The 19809-nt window shown below is 39.0% G+C and overlaps 3 protein-coding genes across 14 annotated transcripts in view; 1 reads left to right on the top strand and 2 right to left on the bottom strand.

The window, feature by feature from the left end:
• Positions 1-19809, top strand: part of CFAP96 (cilia and flagella associated protein 96) — a 92301-nt gene that overhangs the window by 66669 nt on the left and 5823 nt on the right. The gene's annotated exons all lie outside the window — the stretch shown is intronic.
• SORBS2 (sorbin and SH3 domain containing 2) overlaps positions 2324-19809 on the bottom strand; it is a 160006-nt gene continuing 142520 nt past the window's right edge. For all 4 annotated transcript variants that reach the window (XM_083836399.1, XM_083836400.1, XM_083836401.1 and 1 more), the window contains 4 exons: positions 19475-19678; positions 8377-8426; positions 5126-5232; positions 2324-4342 (listed from right to left, as the gene is read on the bottom strand). In XM_083836399.1, coding sequence (XP_083692525.1) covers positions 4281-4342; positions 5126-5232; positions 8377-8426; positions 19475-19678 — 423 coding nt within the window. In that variant the 3' untranslated portion in view covers positions 2324-4280. The remainder of the gene's footprint in view (positions 4343-5125; positions 5233-8376; positions 8427-19474; positions 19679-19809) is intronic.
• Positions 13697-19461, bottom strand: LOC310898802 (uncharacterized protein). Its single transcript, XM_083834325.1, has one exon. It carries the CDS (start codon positions 15651-15653, stop codon positions 14835-14837), a length of 819 nt encoding a protein of 272 aa, XP_083690451.1. The 5' UTR covers positions 15654-19461; the 3' UTR covers positions 13697-14834.

Raw genomic sequence — 19809 nt, 5'->3', positions numbered from 1 at the left:
GCATTGCAGAACGACGACGTGCTCTGCTTGGCACAGGCAACAGAATGTTAAAACTGCGGGGGTGACCCTTCGCTTGGGCTGGGGTATATCATTACCTTGAAATGCTCGTGCATTGCTCTCCCTGGTTTGTTGGTGTCTTGTGGCGGCGTTTGGTTTTGTTTTGAAGTGGCCTTTGCCTCCTGTCGAGGTGATGAACAGCAGGCGGACTGCTTGCTAAAGGGTAGGCAAAGCAATCTGTTGCTTCTTGGGGAAGCTCTCGTTACGTGACCTATGTATCCGTAAGGCAGCACAGCTGTGCAACAATCCATGTGTTGTCCTTAAATTTTTTGTCAGTTTACACTTTCTGACTAAAACATTAACACTACTGTTTTTCCTGGTGTCAATGACTTGCTATTCTTATTACAATGATTTGTCTATTCCTTTTTTTCTTCCTTTCTTATTAAGTTACAATCAGCAAAGAGGATGCTACTTCAATCCTTAACTACTCAAACCCTTAACCATTCAGAATTTTTCTGTGAATTTACACTGTTTAGTAATCCTTAGCATTGCTTTTTTTTTTTTGGGGGGGGGGGAGGGGTGCAGAATAGGGCGTCTGTAAGAATTAGTGTGACTATACCAACCAGTTCTTGTGCTTCCTGCCTTTACTTAATATTAGGCTACCTCTTACAGGAAAACAAACAAACAAAAAACAAAACCACTTTGTTAAAGCACAGGATTTGCTACTCCTTAGTTTGTACAGGTCTATGGTGCAAGGCGGTGCTTCAGTGACAGCCCACAGTGATTCATACAGTGAGAAGAGGACAAACCACATGACATTCGCTTGTATAATCAAGCCACTATTAGTTTATAGAGCTGTAAGAAGCCCCACATGCAGTGGATTTAAGCTAACCTAGCACTGGAAGGACATGTTTACCTCAGAGGTAATAGTTCTAGCTAAATTAGGCCTTGTCCAGGTTGAAATCACTCCCAGCAGAGGCAATGTTTGTGCTGACAGAGGAGTTCCTGCGCTGGTGCTTTAACAGCCTAGCTAGTGGAAAGACAAAACCATGTATGTCAGGCCTGAAGAAATAGGTCATTCGTGTCAGGATGCAGCTTGCTGTTCTGCTGCGTTCTTCAGAGGTAGAAGTGCAGCACAGCTGGGAGGAAACAAGCCAGCAGTGGAGGCCAGTGTGAGCTGGAGAACCAGGACCAAGGCGCTACCTGAGGCACCGCTAATAGCTGCGTGACTGCTCAGGGAAAGAAAGGCTGCTGCCTGCTTGCTTTACTTCTTTGTGTGTTTTGTCTTTGGCAAAGAGATACTTGCTGTTTGAACAGAGGTGTTAATTTGGGAAAGGTCAGTGTTGCAGGCAGAGTCCCAAGCGTAAGATGCTCCCCCAAACCTGTATGTTCCTTAAATCTTAATGCTATGCTGTCACTACGGAGGAGTTCATGGGATCATTGAATATTCAAGTTGGAAGGGATCTACAAGGGTCATCGAGTCCAACTCCTGGCTCCGCATAAAACCACCTAAAAAATCAGACCATGTCTGAGATCATTGTCCAAACACTTCTTGAACTCTGTCAGGCTTGGTGCTGTGAGCACTGCCTGGTGCCCGACCATCCTCTGGGTGCAGAACCTTTCCCTAACCCCCAGCCTGACTCTCCCCTCTCCCAGCTCCATGCCGTTCCCTCGGGTCCTGTCGCTGTCCCCAGAGAACAGAGCTCAGCGCCTGCCCCTCCGCTCCCCTCGTGAGGGAGCTGCAGGCCGCCATGAGGCCTCCCTTCAGCCTGCTCTGCCCTGAACAAACTGAGGGACCTCAGCCACTCCTCATGCATCTTGCCCTCTAGGCCCTTCACCATCTTCATAGCCCTCCTGTGGACACTAACAGTTTGTTCTTCTGACTGTCTGGCCCAAAAGTGCACAAAGTACTTGAGGTGAGGCTGCACCAGCACAGAGTTCTTGTTTTGCTCTTAAGGAAAGGCTTAGGGTGTGGGAACTTTTGCTAGATACACAGGACTTCAGTTGTGTATTTCACCTTTGTGCTTCAGAGTGGAGGACAGCTCTGGCAACAGAAGAATTATCTCTGATTAACGTTGTCAAAAAACAAAAAGCCCAGAGTGTTGCTTTTGGGTTCAAAAGTTTTGGGGATGATGCTAAAGTGGACTGACAGGGAACAGTGTGCACAATACTAGTTGCCCATACGTATAACCTGTGTGCACTTGGTGGTGGGGAAAAAAAAATCTCAGTACAAGGGCAAATTGACTATTTGTACACAAGCTTGAAGAGCTTTGTAACACTTCAGTAGTATGTCATACACACTGTGAGAAATGATGGGGGGAAACAGTTTTTTACTCCAAGCAAAATTTATTAGAAGTCTGTTCAAGAAAAAAAAAAACAAACACAGAGACCTTTTGCTTGTAGGAATTCAAAGTCAGTTACCTGAAAGCCAGGCATGAAAAACCTGTATTTTTCTAAAATCAGATACAGAGTAGAAACAGTACTTTTTAAATATCACAGGCAACAGATGTTTAAGTCTTCAATCATAAATGGCATCAAAGATAGGTATTAATCTCACAGCAAAGCTGCATGCAGATCTAGTTTAAAATTGAAAGCCTTTGAAATATAAAGCTTTTGCCATGAAATCTGCAATAATAAAGGTATGCTGCACAAAGATGTTTCTTTACCTTTGTCTTAATGACATTTCTCAGTAATAAAGAAATATGTACATTTAGATTTGGCTGGTAAACCATATTTTAATTAGTAAAGTTTTGCATAAAATGCTATCTTACAGAATTGCACTATCCAGATGTGCTTATGGTAAATAGAGCAAGAAAAGAAAAATGCATTGAAATCTGTATGTGAAGAGGGCAAAGATCAAATAAGGAACTTAAATTTTTTCTTTTAAATCAACAACCAAATGGCTCTGTACAAAAAGGCAAACATATGTACAAAATGCTACAGAGACTACATACATTTTGATAATTTCAATCCTATACCCATGAGAAACGCAGTAGAAGCTTTTGCCATCTATAAGGTGCTGAAGAAACCAAATCTGATTTATTTTATTATTATTTTTTATAAAGACATAGTCATTATCATCCTGTGACTTAATTTCATATGCTATTTATGCTTACCTTTGCTTATGGAAAATGTGTGTTTTCAAATACTTATTTCATTCAGGAAAAAAAACAACTCTAAAATGTATCAGTTTTAATAGTTGTGATTTTTTTTTTCTGTACTAAATCCCTAAAAAAGAATGTGTAACTCAGGTTTCGTTAACATAGATATTTATATATATATATATAGAGTGAAATAAATCAGTACATGATACTTGTGAATATTTTTAGGTGGCTATGTTAGAGGAAAAAAAAATCCTTTGCACTAACACTGTTTACTCTCTGCTTCTTAAAAATTCCTGTGATACATAAAAACACTAACCTCTCAGATTTCATGTTGCTGACTATTACGACACTTTGATTACAACCATTTAATGTCAGACATCATTAGCAGGTTATTATTGTCTATGCTTAGATCATTGACTGTCTCTTCATAAAATCCTGTTTCCCGAGGTTTTACATCTCTTGCACTTCTTACCTTTTAACAGAAAACACTATAGCTTTAATAGGGTAAAAAAGGGTTTATCCAATACCATTGCACCTTCAGAACACTTGCAGTTCTTCCGTTTTTTACCACACTTGCTTGAGATTTTACAGTCACTGTGCATATGTTACAACATACAAGTGCAGGCAAAAAATCTATATTATAATTTGTCATTGTAAACCAGTACAATAGGCAAACCTGTGATACGGCAAAGTGAAAGCAACAAATGCTGCCAAGCTAACAAGAACGTTGAAACTCAAAACTTTTTTTTTAAAGTTGTAAACAGCAACTTCCCCTCTGTTGTACGTGCATGCTGAAAATTCTTATTTTCCATGGCGCTTCATACCACAAATGTCTCAAATGAATTTCTCCCTCTCCCTGCACCCCTCCCATGGCAATTCGTCTGTGTACCCGTTATCAGGCTTTTCCTATTGCATTTCAAATGAAAAGACTTTTTAAAGCAGGGAGTACTTAAATGTTGAACCGATTCCTCTTGCTTCAGAAAAGCTTAGTTATTCAGAATGCAGTCGTTGCTGTAATACTGCTGGAACGGTTTGGCGGATGGGATGGGATGAGGATGAACTGGGTGGCCTCTATTTGAGACTGCAAGCAAGAAAACAGAAGGCCAGTGTAGCATGTTTTCTAGCAGCTTTATGCAGATGTGTTGCAGAGATGCAGCATAAATAAGCAGGAAAAAAAATTCACAGCCTCTTGACATAGTTTCCAGGGAAAGTACCAAAGAATTTAGTTCTTCTTGAGGTTCCTGAAATTAGAAGCAATAGATGAAAGATGGGAATAAGAACAGGAAAATCACTATGTAAGCATGGCCTTTAAATTTTTGTTTAACATTTCACAAACATATCTACTGTTCTTTATAGTCCAATTACATTGTTTTGAATTTCACTTATGAGTTGTGAATTTTAACAAATTATAACTGCAGGAAGGAAAAAGCAAATAAAGGGGCATATTTGATTGAATAGCCTGATTAAAATCTGTGCTAAATCCAATGTGCTGAAATTTTGGCTTGATACACAGAAATCATTTAATTTAAACAACATCAATTGTTTGCAATTAAATAATTTGGATTTTTGAAATGCTGAGGACTAGTAAGATGACAAAGAAGTTAGCCACTGTGTGCATGAAGGTTTATGCAATGATTAAGCCACCTTGTCTAGGCCTAGGTATGAAATCTGTTCGTTCAGTAATACTTGGTTCTCACAAACAGCCAATTCTGTAGTGGTATTCATGCAAGTTGTAAATTTGAGAGAAGTAATACACGCCTCACTTTGTGTCATGTGGCAGTGACAACAGTGCTGTACAACAAACTGGAGGCACGTGTCAATTTGTGTCACCAGTTCCAAAGTACACAAGTGAAAAATCACCCATTAATTTCAGAGGATTTTGGTGGGGATTTCTCCTGGTAAAGCCAGGTCAAGGTTTATTACGTTGCATACCAAAATTAATCAGTTTATGAGACACCAAACAAACAGGGCAGCAGAGTTCAGGAATAAAAAGTAAATGAAAAAGGAAACAAATTAAAACATACCCACAAACCATCCATCATCACATTTTTCCATCACATCAATGACATCTCCCTCTCTGAGCTCCAACTCATCTTCGTTCCTAGGAGTATAGTTATACAGAGCCTGAAACCTTAAATAGGACAAACGATACATTTTAAAAAGAAGAAAGACTTCTTTGCACCTTTGTTAAAGAAGCTGGTTTAAACGTTAACTCGTAACACGCCCTTTGGGTATAGGGGAAAAGGGTTTCTTTTGCCTGGTGGAGGACATCAGGGCTAGGTACTTATTACAGCAAATATCCTACTTTATCTGAGGCAATAGCATACACCTCCAGTACTGAGAGCAGCTTCTGCATTTGGGCCTCCCTTCAGGCAGGCTTCCCTAGAGCTGCCCTCTCGCTGGCGGGACAGCCTTTGCTAGCCTGTGGTTTTTTCCTTGGTCATGCTGATGTATGAACAGGTCAAAATGTCACCTGTTTACCTACAGGGCTGAAGGGGATGGTCTTCCAAAAGGTTTCTGTCCTAAAGGAAGAGGAGGTAGGGTAGTGAAAGTGAGAAAAAAATTCTGGGAAGGGCACCTGAACGATACGCAGAGGTAGTGAATGGAAAAGGAGACAAGCTGGGCAGGTGAAATGAGAAGGAACAGGTTCCAAACTGACAGGTACCTCCAAGGTACCTGGTCATTTGCAAGTTCAGCATATGCCCATATACCTCATGGGTACAGAGGTCTCTGGGCCTGCCTTGAAAATGCCCAACTGTCACAGCAGCCTCAAAGCTGGACAGGTAATTAAAAAAAAAAAAAGATTACAATGGGAGAAGTGGTAGAGGAGAAAATATCTGTGAGCAGTGCCTCCCTTCAGAAGGCAGCTAAAAGGAAGAAGAATGGGTAGGGGCAGTCGTGTGTGAAAGAAGGTGAAGTATCCAAGACTCCAGCCAAAAACAGGTTGAGGGCAAGGCTAGATGGAGGAACTTCTTGAGTTCTTAAAAATAAACAAAAAATTCTGAGAGTGAGGGGGTATCTTGAGTCCAACTGGGAGACTCACGGATGGAAATTAAAGCATTGTTCAGACCCTCCCCTCTGCCAGGGGCTGTAGTTCAAAGGATGTGAGGTGGATAATTGGGAAGAGCTACGAGACTGGGACGTTTCTTATTTTTCATTTCTCGTCAGCTTTTAATTGAGTTTCTTGGAACTGAAAGAACAGCAATAAACTCCTAGCGGGGGGAGCTGCGGGTGCTTAGCCAGACAGCCTGTGGGAAGATTGCAGCAGAAGCCCATGAGCCCCGCAGAGCTGTAATCTGCCTGCTTTTCTAACCATCTGTGCACAGCTACGGCTCTGCATGTAAAGGAGCAGGGTACGACTGCAGGAATTATAGAAGGGAAATAGTTTTTATTTCCCAGTGCTGAAACAAAGCATCACATCCTCATGATGCCCGTTTTTTCCCCTTATCAACAGTTCACTGGCTGAAACTGAACACCGCTGCTCTTCCTCTCCCCAGTAAAAACACAGTAACTCCCTCTTTGATGTGTTCCTAGAGAAAATGCCTGAATGATAACAGAGCTAATGGAAAAAGTGTCTTCTTTTTTTTTTTTTCCCCATGGCTTAAATGAGACTTAATTCAGTAAAAAAAATCCTGTTCCTGAAAATCCCATTTGAAAATCATATATACAGTACGGTGCTAGGCTTGGTGTAATGATGGTCTTCTTGAATAAAGCATACTTATTTTTCACAGTGCTGATTTGGAGAAACAAAAGGCAGTGTTCCAAGAAAGTTATTTTTAACTTAGTTTCTCATGACTGGCAGTTCCCTCTCCGTATCTGAAAAGTCTGAACTTGTACTTTAATCATACTAACCAAATGAAACAGGATGGTCATTTAACCAATTACCTTTGATAATTTGCCTAGAGCAAATAAGAACAATCTGTGCAAAAATTAAATGGTAATACTGTTTTCTGTCATGGTTATCACTATTCCAGGAAAGCAGAGCTATGATAATATTCCAAAAATGATTAAATACAGCTCCCAAAGATACAGGAATTGCAGATGTACTGTGTCATGAATAGGATTCAAGCCAATTACTTAATCAAATACAGTAACAAAAACTTCCTAATTAGCACTCTTCATACTTCAGAAATCTAGTTGTAGTCATTTTTAGCTAATCCATTTCAATAACTCCTTTTGTAGTCATTTCATTCTCTCTTTGCTAATCTAGGATTTTCTTAAATACAAAAACTACTATTTAAATACTGACAGAATACGTATTCAAGACAACAGTTGCTTCACAATTTAAATGTATTTCTATTTGTTATTTTAGGATTGAGTAACTTTAGTCATGAACTACTAAAATTATATTGAACAAAATTAATTAGATAATTATTGTTTGCAAAACAGAGAGAGGTGCTTCAGTACGCTCAAGAATTCCAACAAAAGCTTGAGAAAAATGGGTTAAGTGAGACTGCAAGCAAAATGTCCAATTTTCATTATATGTTATCTGTGGTCTTGTTGTTCGATAACTGTTTCCTCCTCTTTTTTCTTGCCATTTCTTCAGTTTAACCATTAAATATTCTTAGATGCTAAGCCTTAATTACGCTTAGGAGAATTCATCTAATAGGGCTTCTTCCAAAGCTCTCTGATGCTAGAGGAAGAAGGGCTACTACTTTCAATGATCAGTGGAGCAGGATCAAAAAAATAATAATTCGAAAGAATCTTGCATTGAACTTGGATTCTATAGTCAGCACTGAAACAGTCTTACATGCTTTATCTTGGGTTCTTACATTGTGAAAATACAACCTGAGCTCTAGGTTTCTAATTTTTAAGTTGCATATGTAAATACTACCAAAAAGCATGATCCTGCGTTCCTGTGAATAACATTATCAAGTTATTTTTTCTCTCCATTAACATTCAGAACTGTTTCTGAAGAATCTGTGTTGTCAGTAAAGCAGATGAGTTGGATTAATGCTAAGTCTTTAACTGGAATTCTGCTGAGATGTAACAAGGGAGAGAACAACAACAGAATAAGTCAAACTTCAGTTCTACAAAATTCTTATCCCTTTTAAGTATAATCGATAGAGAGCTGCAAGATGACACGTCTGTCTTATTTTGATGTAAATTATACAACTCTGGGACCATCTTGGCTACCTTCCTACATCATGTGGTTATCTGGACATTTCTGAAATCTCCTCATAATTGTACTTGGCAGGTTAACAAATTATTTGAAGATGTGCTGGCTATTGCTTAAAAGTTAGGTTTTGGTTTAGTAGACAAGAAGTATACTTACGGTTCCCCCCCAGTGTGTATGTTTTCATGAGCAAGCACAGGGCGCTGTGGCTGAAATGAAATGATTTGAAATGTAATAAAGATTTATAAGCTAAGGTCCAAATAGTTGGATAGGTGCATGATGGTTAGTTGCTTGAGAGTTCATATTCTACCTTATGTAAAACAACCCCCCCACATACCCAACCTCGCCTTAAATTCTTAAGAGATGTTGCAAGCAACAGAATCATGGCAGGTTTAAAGATTGATTTTTGGAGGACAAGATAAAAACTAAAACAAAACTGAACTTTATCAACAATCTGTTTATAGTATAGTAGAAAGTTGGAATGGAACCTTGCTGCCTCGTCACTGTGAAACAGAAAGAGCATTAGATAAATCAGATGCAACTGATGAACATTATACATTCCTTGGGTGAAGTATATTTTTAGATAAGCAAAAATAAAATCTCATATATTTAATAGCAGAATTTAGACTATCCACAGACAAACAACATTCCAATTTACATTACACACACAGAGTACTAACTTGGCAGGCATAACATGCTACACTTTAATTAATTCTGTTCTAGCTCAAGGGGCAGCACAAAGCCATGCAGGCTGTTGGGAGGCAAAGAACAGAGGGAATTTTTGAATGAATGCAAATGTAATTGTGTGAAAATAACAACTAACACTTTTACTTAAGTAGTAGTAGTAATATGTATTTCCAGTGCGAAGCTTTATGTAAGGAGTATCTTTCCCCCTTTAGAGGTGGGTGATGCACCATTTATATCTAATAAATCTAAAATGGAAATGAAAAATATTAACCCCCTATGGGAACCACATCCTGCTTAGGGAGACATTGAATTACACATATCACAACCTGGCTCAGGCTAGAAACAGCAGAGGAGCAGCTGCTTTGAAGAGCACTTGGTGGGAGCAGTGTTGACTGAGGATGCCCTATAGTCATGCTGTGGAGATTGACAGTTTGTACAGGTCTAGGAACTGTGTCTGTTCTGGAAGTGTGGATATCAAACACAGCTTGTGACACTTTCTTTCATGAACTGAGTAAACTGCAACCTGATCTTGAAGCCATGAGGTTTGTGTTAGTGTTCCATGCTTTCTCTTCCCCACGTTTGACTATTCCAGTCCATCTTGCTTCAGTTTGCTCAAAAAGGTGATGCAGTCTTCCATGGGAGAAGGGTGTGGTAACTAACCCACAGCCTGATGATATAAATTCAATGTTAAAATGCATTAAATTTCTTTTTCTTCTTCCCAATACCTCCAGATGAAATTGAAGTAGTTAATTTCTTTTCATCATGTTTGTATATTTACATGTAGAAAATATTGTGAATGTTTTCCACTTTATCTTCGTAGTGTGTGAAATGTAATTATAAAAAAAGTGCCTAAAGATGCAGGAAGGCAGATAACAGAACTCTTATTCATATCAATGAGAGGGAAACGGGTTCTAAAGGGGCAAAAAAGTCTATTCTAAACTCTGACTCTCTCTCCTCCCTCATTTACCTCTCCTCGCATATAAGAAAGATGGATAATTTTTACTTAAAAATACAACAACAAAGATTCCAAATTAGACATTTCAGTTCCTGTTAAAACCCCTTCAACAGCTGAATTCTCAAACATGAAGAGAATATCCCACTGGGCAGATTGCCTGGTGTTTGGATCAGAATCTGAGTTTATTCTCTGCTCATCTTTCATCAGGTCTCAAACTAAGCTGAATGACAAAGATAGTCAAGAGATGCAAGAAAAGTGAGGTTACAATATCTCTTGCAAACAATAAAAGTCAATGTCATGACACCACAAATGACTTAACGCGTTGAACATATACTGTGCCAAGAAGAAATTTGATAGGTCAATATTATCTTCTTTTTCTGCATATGCTTCAGCACTGTAAAATGTTTTTCTGATATTTAACTACTCTTGAAACAGATGATAGAAGATTTATGTGAGTAAGGATTTTCAAGTCTATGTTGTCGCTACAGAGAAATGTTTGGCAGAGTTAGGATCTGGAAAATGAAGGTGAAGTCATCTATGCTATGTCTGAACAGGGGACCTTGGAGCTCTCTATCTGAATGTATTCTTCTGTAGTAACTCAGCTTATTTTAGGAAGCTTTTCCCCAAATTTCTTTCTCATGTCCATATACAGTGGTATTGGCTAGAATGGGACTGTTGGAAATTCTGGCTAATTGTGTTCAAGAGATACCGTGAAATGTACCCCCCTATGGTAGCTCTTCGTGTTTAGAACTTGTCTTTCAGCTATGCCTGAGTTCACTACACTATCCTATTTCCTTGGTAAAAATAGTAGGGCCTAATCTCAAAAATGTTAAGAAGTGTGTAGTCAAGTTAATGGCCCCAGTGGTGCACTTGACCTTCATTCATGATTGATGTATCCTTGCCCATAATAGTTCTGTATAGTCCTGAACATGTAACTTAGGTGTACAATTTGTGCTTTTGTAGTTTTGGAATTAAATTCATAAATGCACTAAATATTGACTGATACAGTTCTCTTAACATACTGTCTGCACGTGATTCATTTGGAGTAACATGCGAAATTAAAATAGGGCTTAATCCCTTTTTCATGGATATTATTATTCCTGGTTGGACTTTCTCTGAGATGGTGCTGGTCCAGTTATAAGAATCCTGATCTTCTTATGATTGAATTGTCTCTGTTCAATGATTCAGAAAGCACTGTCCTCTTGTACCTTGTTGCAAATAGGGCCTTCCCTAGACTTTTTGAGAAATTAAACAAAGCTGCTTATCTTAGGTTGAATTTTTGTAAAGGGAACCATCGGAAAGAAGATAATCTAAGATCAGGAGTGACTACTACTTGGAAAACAGTTCAAGAGCCGAACATTAAGAAACTGATGCAGAGAATAATTTAGTCCTAAACAAAAAGTAAAACATAACCCACAAATTCAATTTAGGTTCTTTTCATAATTCAAATCAATTTTTTGTGCCAAACATAGGCAAACTCTAAACAATTGGACCCCCCCCCCCCCCCCCAAAAAAAAAAAAAAGAAAGAAAAGGTAAAGTCAAGTCGTTACAGTTATGTTACTGTTATATTACAGTTAGGAAGGGAAAGGCGAAGGGAAGGTTTCAAGTGAACTCAACATAGTAGTGACAAAATATCTTGAAAAGCCCATGGACTAAAAGAACGAGAACTCAGCATCACAAAAGCCTCTATCACATGCAGTGATGTATAATTTTAGCTCCTGGAAACTATAATTTTAATAAACTAGAAATACTTGGAAACGAGAAATCAGAAAAGAACAAACTATATATAAAGAACTTCAATCTCTTATATGTTGTAGCACTGGAAATACTATGCAGTACTGCTGAGATACAATACACTAACAGACTTACAAGTTTTGGCACACAAAAACCTGTTGGCTTTTCTCAGACATAGCACAGAAGCACAACAGGGAGAAAACACAACATACTGATAGTGGTCAGACACTTGGGTGAATGTGAAGTACTGAAAGACCAGACACTGAGCTCCTGGTATATGGAAACGCTGTTACTGCACACTGGGCAGCCAGTACCGTACCCTGTGTGAATAGCTGGGACCTCTGACAGGCGAGCTGCAGGATCTCTTAGTCATCACAGGGCTACGAGCAGGTTTACCCATAACAAAGAGCTCTCTCTTTAAATTAGCCTAGAAAAACCACAAAAATGGTGTCAACTGAGAGTTTAAGAATGAAGCACCATGGGATGTTTGCTGCTTCATTCACACATGCAAACTGGACATGCTTTCCTTGGTAACAAAGGCACGTATGCCACAGGTGCAAAGGAAGGTACTATTAGTAGATGGCATTTTCATTGTTGCATCTTATCTTTTTTCCAAGGGCTCGCTGCTCTCAGTGCATTCAGGCATTACAGGTAAAAGATTATTCAGGCACTAGGTATGCATTTGAAGTAAGACAAGTTACTGGAAGTGTACCTACTGAAGTGACTCAGTCATGGCAGGAATAACGCAGCGGCACGCAGCAGCAATGTTATCTTGGAAATGCCAATGACAAATGTTGTTATTTGTTGCCATTAGACAACAGACCTTACGTTTGCGTTTAGAAACCAGCTATGCACTTGATGGAAAGTACTTCAAGGACAAATCCTGAGTTTGTTAACATCACAGGAAATCAGCTAAATATTTGACAGAAATGTGTACGTCCTACCATAGTTAATAAACAGCAGTACGTTGTCTTGGAGATTCTCAGGAGCAGATTTTATATCTTCCCAAAAGAGATTCCCTCCATTTATTTTCAGCTGGGTTAATGTGCCTTGTTCAAACAAGGACAAGGAGTATCAGGGCCACCAAAAAAAAGGAACCTCAGAGCCTTTCTGCTTCCTTTATTCAAAGCGGCAGAAACAAACTGTGGTACTGTGTTTTACCCCTTCCTAGAGATGACATTACAAATGTCACCATTTGTCATGTCCAAGGCCCATGACAAATTCATATGCTGGCAAGAATTCCTGTGTCTCTTCCCTGCTTCAGAAAATATAGCACAGCTTGTGAACCTTAAGCCTTCTTGAAGTCTGATATATCTGAGTATTCCATTGTCATGCAGTCTATGATGCGGTAGTTTTTTCAACAAGGATGTAATTTTTGCCATGGATTTTGTGGTCACTCTTCCTAGGACAGTTTCTCAAACATTTTGTGTGTCCTTTTTCTCCTTGTCACAAGGACAGTCTCTGGAAGTCAGCACTGGAAATTGACTGTGGGGCTAAGCTGCACTGGGAATTGACCTTATCTGCCTAGCCATAGACTCTTTCCAGAACTCATTTTTCTGCCCCAGAGCAGCAATGCTGACAGAAAGTGTAGCCTTGAAGAGGGAATAATCTTTGTTCAGGCCTTGGCTAACAGAGCTGATATTTGGAATGTTACCCTACGCAGTAGTGCTTTACTGTGAAACTTGGGACTATTCTCCTAGGTTTTAGATTAAAGTGTTTTCAATTTCAAAGTATTACTTAGTTTCCGTGTACTTGGATATGATCCTGTTTCTTTCAATTAATTAAGAGTTACTGAAGTTCTGGTATGGACTTGAAATTGAATTGAAGGCTTTCTCCTGTACTGGTATCTCCTTACACTATGTCATTGTATTATAATGGTTATAGTTTTATCTTGTTTTTCATCTGAAAAAAACCTCTTACTCCTCCACGTGCTATGTTATTTAATGTTAGTAAGGGAGAAAATGCATTGGAAAAGATCATACCCAGTGTTAGCCTTGCGGTTATTTAATATATGTGAAGATTTGCAACAATCCATACTTGAGAGGTGCAATTACCTTTAACTTTGTAGAGTCTTTCTCCTGCCGATGTAAGAGTTTAGAAAGGAGAGGAGGTGAGAGGGAAGCAGTAGATGGGGATGTTGAATGAGAAGCTGGTGCCTTGGCAGAGTGAAATGGTGGATTAGAAGGAAGGTGGGAAGGAGGATCAGACTCTCCTGATGTTCCCATAGAAAGCAGAGCTGGCTTAAACATTTAAGAAAAATGAAATATAATTGTGCTATACAACCAGCTGGTAAGGACATAAAATGCCCACTGAGTCATGTAACAGTCAGAAATGGGATGCTAATTTTATTATTAGTCAGTCTACTACTCTGGGAGAAAACTCTTCCCTCAGAAATTAAAACAGGTTGCTATTTGGGGCAGTGGATTTCACCTCTATTCTTGCAGTTTCCTCCCATGTTGTTCAGGTCAAGTAAGGGCAACGCATGTCTGCAATATCTTTCTAATTAACTAGTATTACATTTGGCCGAAAACATTTTTTCCAAAGCATTTGCTTTACAATTTTGTATGAGCTAGCCAAAGCAACTGCCTGAACAGTCTCACTGTTGAAGTAAGTGCTGGACAGAGAAAAATCTTTTCTAAATTTTTGCCTGGAAACCACACAAACTGTGTAGCAAAATCATGGCATTCAATGGCTAGCACACATTTAGGATAGTTCAGTGTTGTACTGTCCCAAAGAGGAACCAGGGCAGGCATTAGGGAGAAGGATTTGCTTCACTGCCAAACATAATCTGATCTGTTATTAGTCACATTCTCGTAACAGGGTCTACTATAAATATATCAGCTTGCGAAGTGACACATGCGAGGTCCAAACCTCTGAGTCTCTGCAGGAGACATGTCCTTCCCTCAATACTGCTGCCAGCATTCCTGGGGTCCTGTACTCAGAAGGGGCAGCACATAATGGGACAGTGAGGAGGATGGCTCACTGGGTTTTTGTGTCGGAAACTTGATGGGAGCTAACAAGGACAGAAAGGGAAGGATCAGCAGAACTGAGACACCACAGAACTGACGATGGTGTCTACACCTGCTTCTGAGAAGGAATTGTGCCCTAACTGACAGTTTGTATTCAGCACAATAGAATAAAACTGTGCCTGTGCACAATAGAATAAAAACATAAATACAAAAGAAGGCAAAGAATAATTGTACTAAGATATCTGAACACAGAAGCCATGTTTTTCTGAAATTAAGATACCTTATCGATATTCAGTGAGGTGCATCCTTCACAGCTTACTATGGAATCTCTTGTACTTGCTACTGGGAATTCTAAGGTGTCCTGCCTCAGATCCTCCTCTATATAGAGCTTTGTCAGTTCTGTTGTGTCTTGTGCTCCTCTGGAGAAATCCGGTTCTTGAGGCTTTGACTGAAACCGTAGGTCAACTGACAAATCTGCTGCACAGATCTCTTCGTTTTCAGCAGTTTCAACTAGCGCTGTGGAGACGGAGCCACCTTTATGTGGCAAAGGGATGTTACAGAGACCACCACCACCATGTTCACCTTCCCTGGTAGTATTTGACAAGTCTCTAGGTGCTTTGATGACCGAAGAGCCAAGTATACCTTGCAAGTCTTTATCTTTTCTTGGTTTGGTAGTGTTGCTTGTATGCTTATGTATTATGTCATGAGAGGAACCGGCAGAAGATGAGGTGGAGGTAGACAGGAGAAAGGGCTGAGGAAGAGCTGTAGGAGAGCTGAGAGAGACCTCTGTGTATGGAATAATATGATCATCCTTAACTTGGTGGATTCTGTTACCTGGGGAGATTGCTATGGATTGGGCTGTTGTTAATGCCAAAGAACTGAGTTCTTCTAAGTCACAAAGAAAACTGTCTGGAAATGGTGGAGGAGGTGAGATGCACGAGCTTGTAGGTGAAAAGCCATCAGGTCTTGCAAATGAGTTGCTAGTGGCAGCCTGGAGAGTCTTTTGATCATTGTGTGACCAAGAGGAGGAATAGTATCTAGGAGGTGGGGACAGCGCTTGGGAAGGCAACTTCAAAAATAAGAAAAGCATGGGAATTTAAATAAATAATTAAGCATGACAGAGAGTTAGGATATGAGTAGACTGGAAAAGAAAAACGTCTGTGCTGTCGTCTGGATTATAGGGTATGGTTTCAGTGAGCACGGGTGTCTGAAATCATTAGTACATGAATCAGAACAGCAAAAAAGACATTTGAAAAATGAAACTGTATCAGGTTCTGGCCTGGGACTTAAATGTCAAACATCAAGACAGATCTGGATCATTACATTCAGGAAGGCAACCTGCATTTGATCTGCTAAAGTTATGTATGGCTTTCTGTTAGTGAGCCTGTCACAGCTTATTAAATCATACAATTAAAATTAATGCGATTTTCCTCAATGAGCACAGTATTGTCAGAAGTATACTTCAGGTGTCACAAAGTATTTCTTTAAAGCTCTAAGAACAGTGGTCATTTCTAATTATCCTAATATTAATATTTGTACTTCTCAGTGCATGCTTAAGAAACATCTTAAATACATTGCATACTTTTATTAAGGCATAAGCAGCTACAGAATGCAGTTTTCCTTAAAAGTAACCCTACTGGTTTAAAATAACATCAACATTTGTGGAAGGTACATTCAATTCTAACTGAATGTAGGCAGTCAACAAAGCTTTTAAAATAGTGACAGCACAGTATATAGCAGTATATTTTGAGTAGCATTACATAATATTGATTGAAGTATCCTTCTGGTAAAAGAAACGTCCTTTTGTAAGAATGAGAGACTGGTGAGTCATACGTACACAGCATCAGTAGATATCCATTGCTTCAGTAAATACTGAAAATGCATTTTTGTAACTATTAATCCTCAAAGTTAAAATTGAATGAAAAATATTTTGATCTCATTGTTTTAATTATGCAGAATAATTAGATTATTTGGACTACTTTAGATTTTAAATATTACACTAGAAAATAATTTCAAATGGCCAAATGAACATCACGGAGTAGAAAGGTTAATTTACTTACCTTCTGCTGGAATTTTCTTGAGGCAAATAGTTTTATTTTGAAGCTAGGCAAACCTTTGCTATAGAATCTTCTGTACCAAAGTATACTGTCTACAGACCGATACAATGCAGTCTGCTAAAACATAGCTGGGCTGTTATGAACAGCATTCCAGCTCTTTCCTTCATCTTTACTCTTGAAAAAGAGCTTCCAGCCTGTGGTTTAGGGATCATACTATGGTCCAGGAGACATTGCCATTTTTAGCTTCCTGTGGCTACAGGCAGCTCTAGAGCTAAAGATATAGATGCTCTAGGCCAAGTTAAGGAGAGCAAAGCTTGCTCTTGATATATATTGATTATTTATTTTTATTGTCATTAGGCCAGAGACATTTAGAGCAATTGCTCTAGCAACAGGAGTGATAAAGTGAGTTACACGCCAAAAAAAACAAAGGCATAGGAAGAGTGGTATCAGCACTTGTGGTAAACTCCAGAACTCCTTCAGGCCTGCTAAAGCCCTTCTAGGTAGTCAGGAACAAGATGGCTTCTCATATGGTATTGCCACATCTGAGTCCAGTTGAAAAAAATGTTTGTTTAAGAATGTCAATAGAGGCTTTTTTTTTTTTCTGGACTGATGCTAGAACCAGATGATTACAAAAATTTCCTGTGCTAGTAAGAAGACTATTTCCCCTCTCCTCTCCTACAGAACTCATCTGTTACTTAACAGCAGTGGCAGGACAGTTTTGTAATCTGATGTGACTATCACCATTGTAAAAATACACAATGGGGAAAAAGTAGCCTAGTAACTCCTGCTGCGATGCTGGTAACAGTAGCATGAAAGATTCGAGTGTATCTCTACTTGTCTGCAAAGACTAGGTCAAATCTGGTCATTGTAAACTCCCTGTATCAAATACTTGTGGAATACAGGGTAGCACACGTGATGCCCTGCACCTGCACACTCAAGATGCTTGATCACGGCAGCCTTAGAAAAGGAGCAGCCATCAGTAGCTCTGGAGTTGTCACAGGCTATACAAACTAAGGTGTTGCACTTCAGGTATGTGTACTAAGTTACTTTAATTATTTTTTTCTATTCTCAGTGGAGATAACATTATTTAATTAAAAATTATGGACAATACTCAATATGAATTGTTGGGAGCCTTCACATTCCTCTTGACTTTACTATTTTGTCTTCAAGGTTTGGGCATTTTATCAGCTTACAGGAAAATACAAACAACTTATGAAGTTAAGAAATTACAGGGTAGTTTTAACATGCATGTACTTTTTACCTGAATGCAAATACTCTGAAGCATCACCTGTGCTCAAGGGCATCACTGACAAGGTTATAGGGGTTACACAAAAAACAGCTTTAGCTGCAGGAAGCTTTAGAGACAAGCCTATTCCATAGAAGATGAGAGGAGAGAGGCATCTCCAAATACAGAGAGACAGCTCTGTAGTATGTAGCACTTAAGTTGCCTCATACTCTTGAATCACCTTCAGATTCCTGTAATGAGAAGGGGCCGTAGCTTATGAATACCTCAGTCTGAGGATACAGAATTTGATGCTACTTTAATTCAACAATTTTGTTGGAATGGAAGAGAGAGGAGCTAGTTCTCCTTTGTGATACATTCTCGGGGAAAAACAAAACGAAACCGAACCTTAAGAGAACTGTTCTAGCAACTATCATAAAACAACTAATATTGCTTAGCCATGAGCAGTATTTTCAGAGGACACAGTTAAATGACATCTTTTGGTAACTGTCTCCAAAGCTGTAAATAAATGTGTAACTTATCTCAAAGCTGAGGCATCTAAATAAGCACCAGTATGCAAGTAAATGGAAGCAGAAAATGGGGCAAAACCAACTGAAACAAATAGAGGTTAATAGCAGGATACGAGAAAGCTTTATAAATTTCACACAAAACTGACTTCCCACACTAAAGAGATGAACAAAACAGTAAAGAGGAAAATTTGGAAAGGATTCCATCTTTAGTACTCAGAATCATCATAGATAATACATTAATACTAATCACCGTTTGCATACAGAAACTTGCTCAGTTTCTATCACTGCAAAGAGGTTTTGTTCCTGGCACAGGAGTCTGTGAAATATCAAAAGTGAATGATAAATTGGAATACAGGGATCTTCTTTGTAATGTGATTTGTGGTGGTTATAAACTAGGAAGGAAAAGAACTTGGAACCTGACAGACATTTGGTGTGGAAAAATTACAACTATAAAGGTCTGAATCCAAGCTCATTGACAACGTGATGACATTTGCATCACTCCTGGATGACACAAGGCTGTCACTGTTGTCACACCCCTCCAAAGAACTGCCATTGTACCAACAGCCTCCTTGTAGAGCCTCCAAGGCAAAAGGAGGAAGGTTATGGTTCACAATCATTAGCTGTTCTCCTTTACTTTGAAGGGCATAGAACTGAAAGCTCTTGGCAAGATGTGTCCCCCGTGCAAACTGCCCTCATTTGCCCTTTGCATGCTTATGAGACTGTGGACTTTTAGGATGACGGGTGTATCTTCACTTTGCTTGTGAGGAGTCTGCTAGACATTTCCTTGATGCTCAAATTTTGTCTGAGACTCCTAAATAATTTTTTTTTGACAGCTTGTTTTTTCTGCCCAGATTTTGACTGGCCCTACTCTCAATAATTTAATAGCTAAAGAAGAAGGCAAAATTCCTGGCAGAAATAAGACTGACATTCTGCCATAAAAACACTTTAATGACAAGCTAGTTATGCAATTCTACATATGTAGGAAAGAAAACAGATTGTACTGAATGCATAAATTATGTATCATCTTACCACGTTAACAAAAAATTTACAAGTCCTTCTAAACCCACTCTAGGGGTGATATCAAAGAAAAAAAAATCCTTACCTTAGCTGAACTTAAATGGTGTATTCTGTCACTAGAATAGCTTTGGGGTATAGGAGGGTCGGGGTAGTCATCAACACTTTTTGAGGCATTTTTTTTGATGACTTCTACATAGGAAACGGGGAAGATGCCTTGTCTGTTGGTTCCTGGTATTTTACCTTCATACCAATTTTGATCAACTCGCTTAAGAAGAATTACTTTGTCTCCCTGGAACGTATTAGAAAAATGAGTTATCAGCAGATGAGTAGTAAATTGATTTTGTAATAGATGATATTATTTTAACAGATAGTATTATTTTCCCTGCAGTGCTATTTCCTATCAGTCTTTAAAATCTTCTC

Source organism: Anser anser, assembly GCF_964211835.1.
Source record: "Anser anser genome assembly, chromosome: 4".
Classification (NCBI taxonomy): domain Eukaryota; kingdom Metazoa; phylum Chordata; class Aves; order Anseriformes; family Anatidae; genus Anser; species Anser anser.
The sequence above is the reverse complement of the archived record's forward strand: the minus strand, read 5'-3'. Positions and strand labels throughout refer to the sequence as shown.

Coding starts and splice junctions, on each gene's coding strand:
- LOC310898802 (XM_083834325.1), bottom strand. CDS start 15,653: ATGCTTTTCTTATTTTTGAAGTTGCCTTCCCAAGCGCTGTCCCCACCT.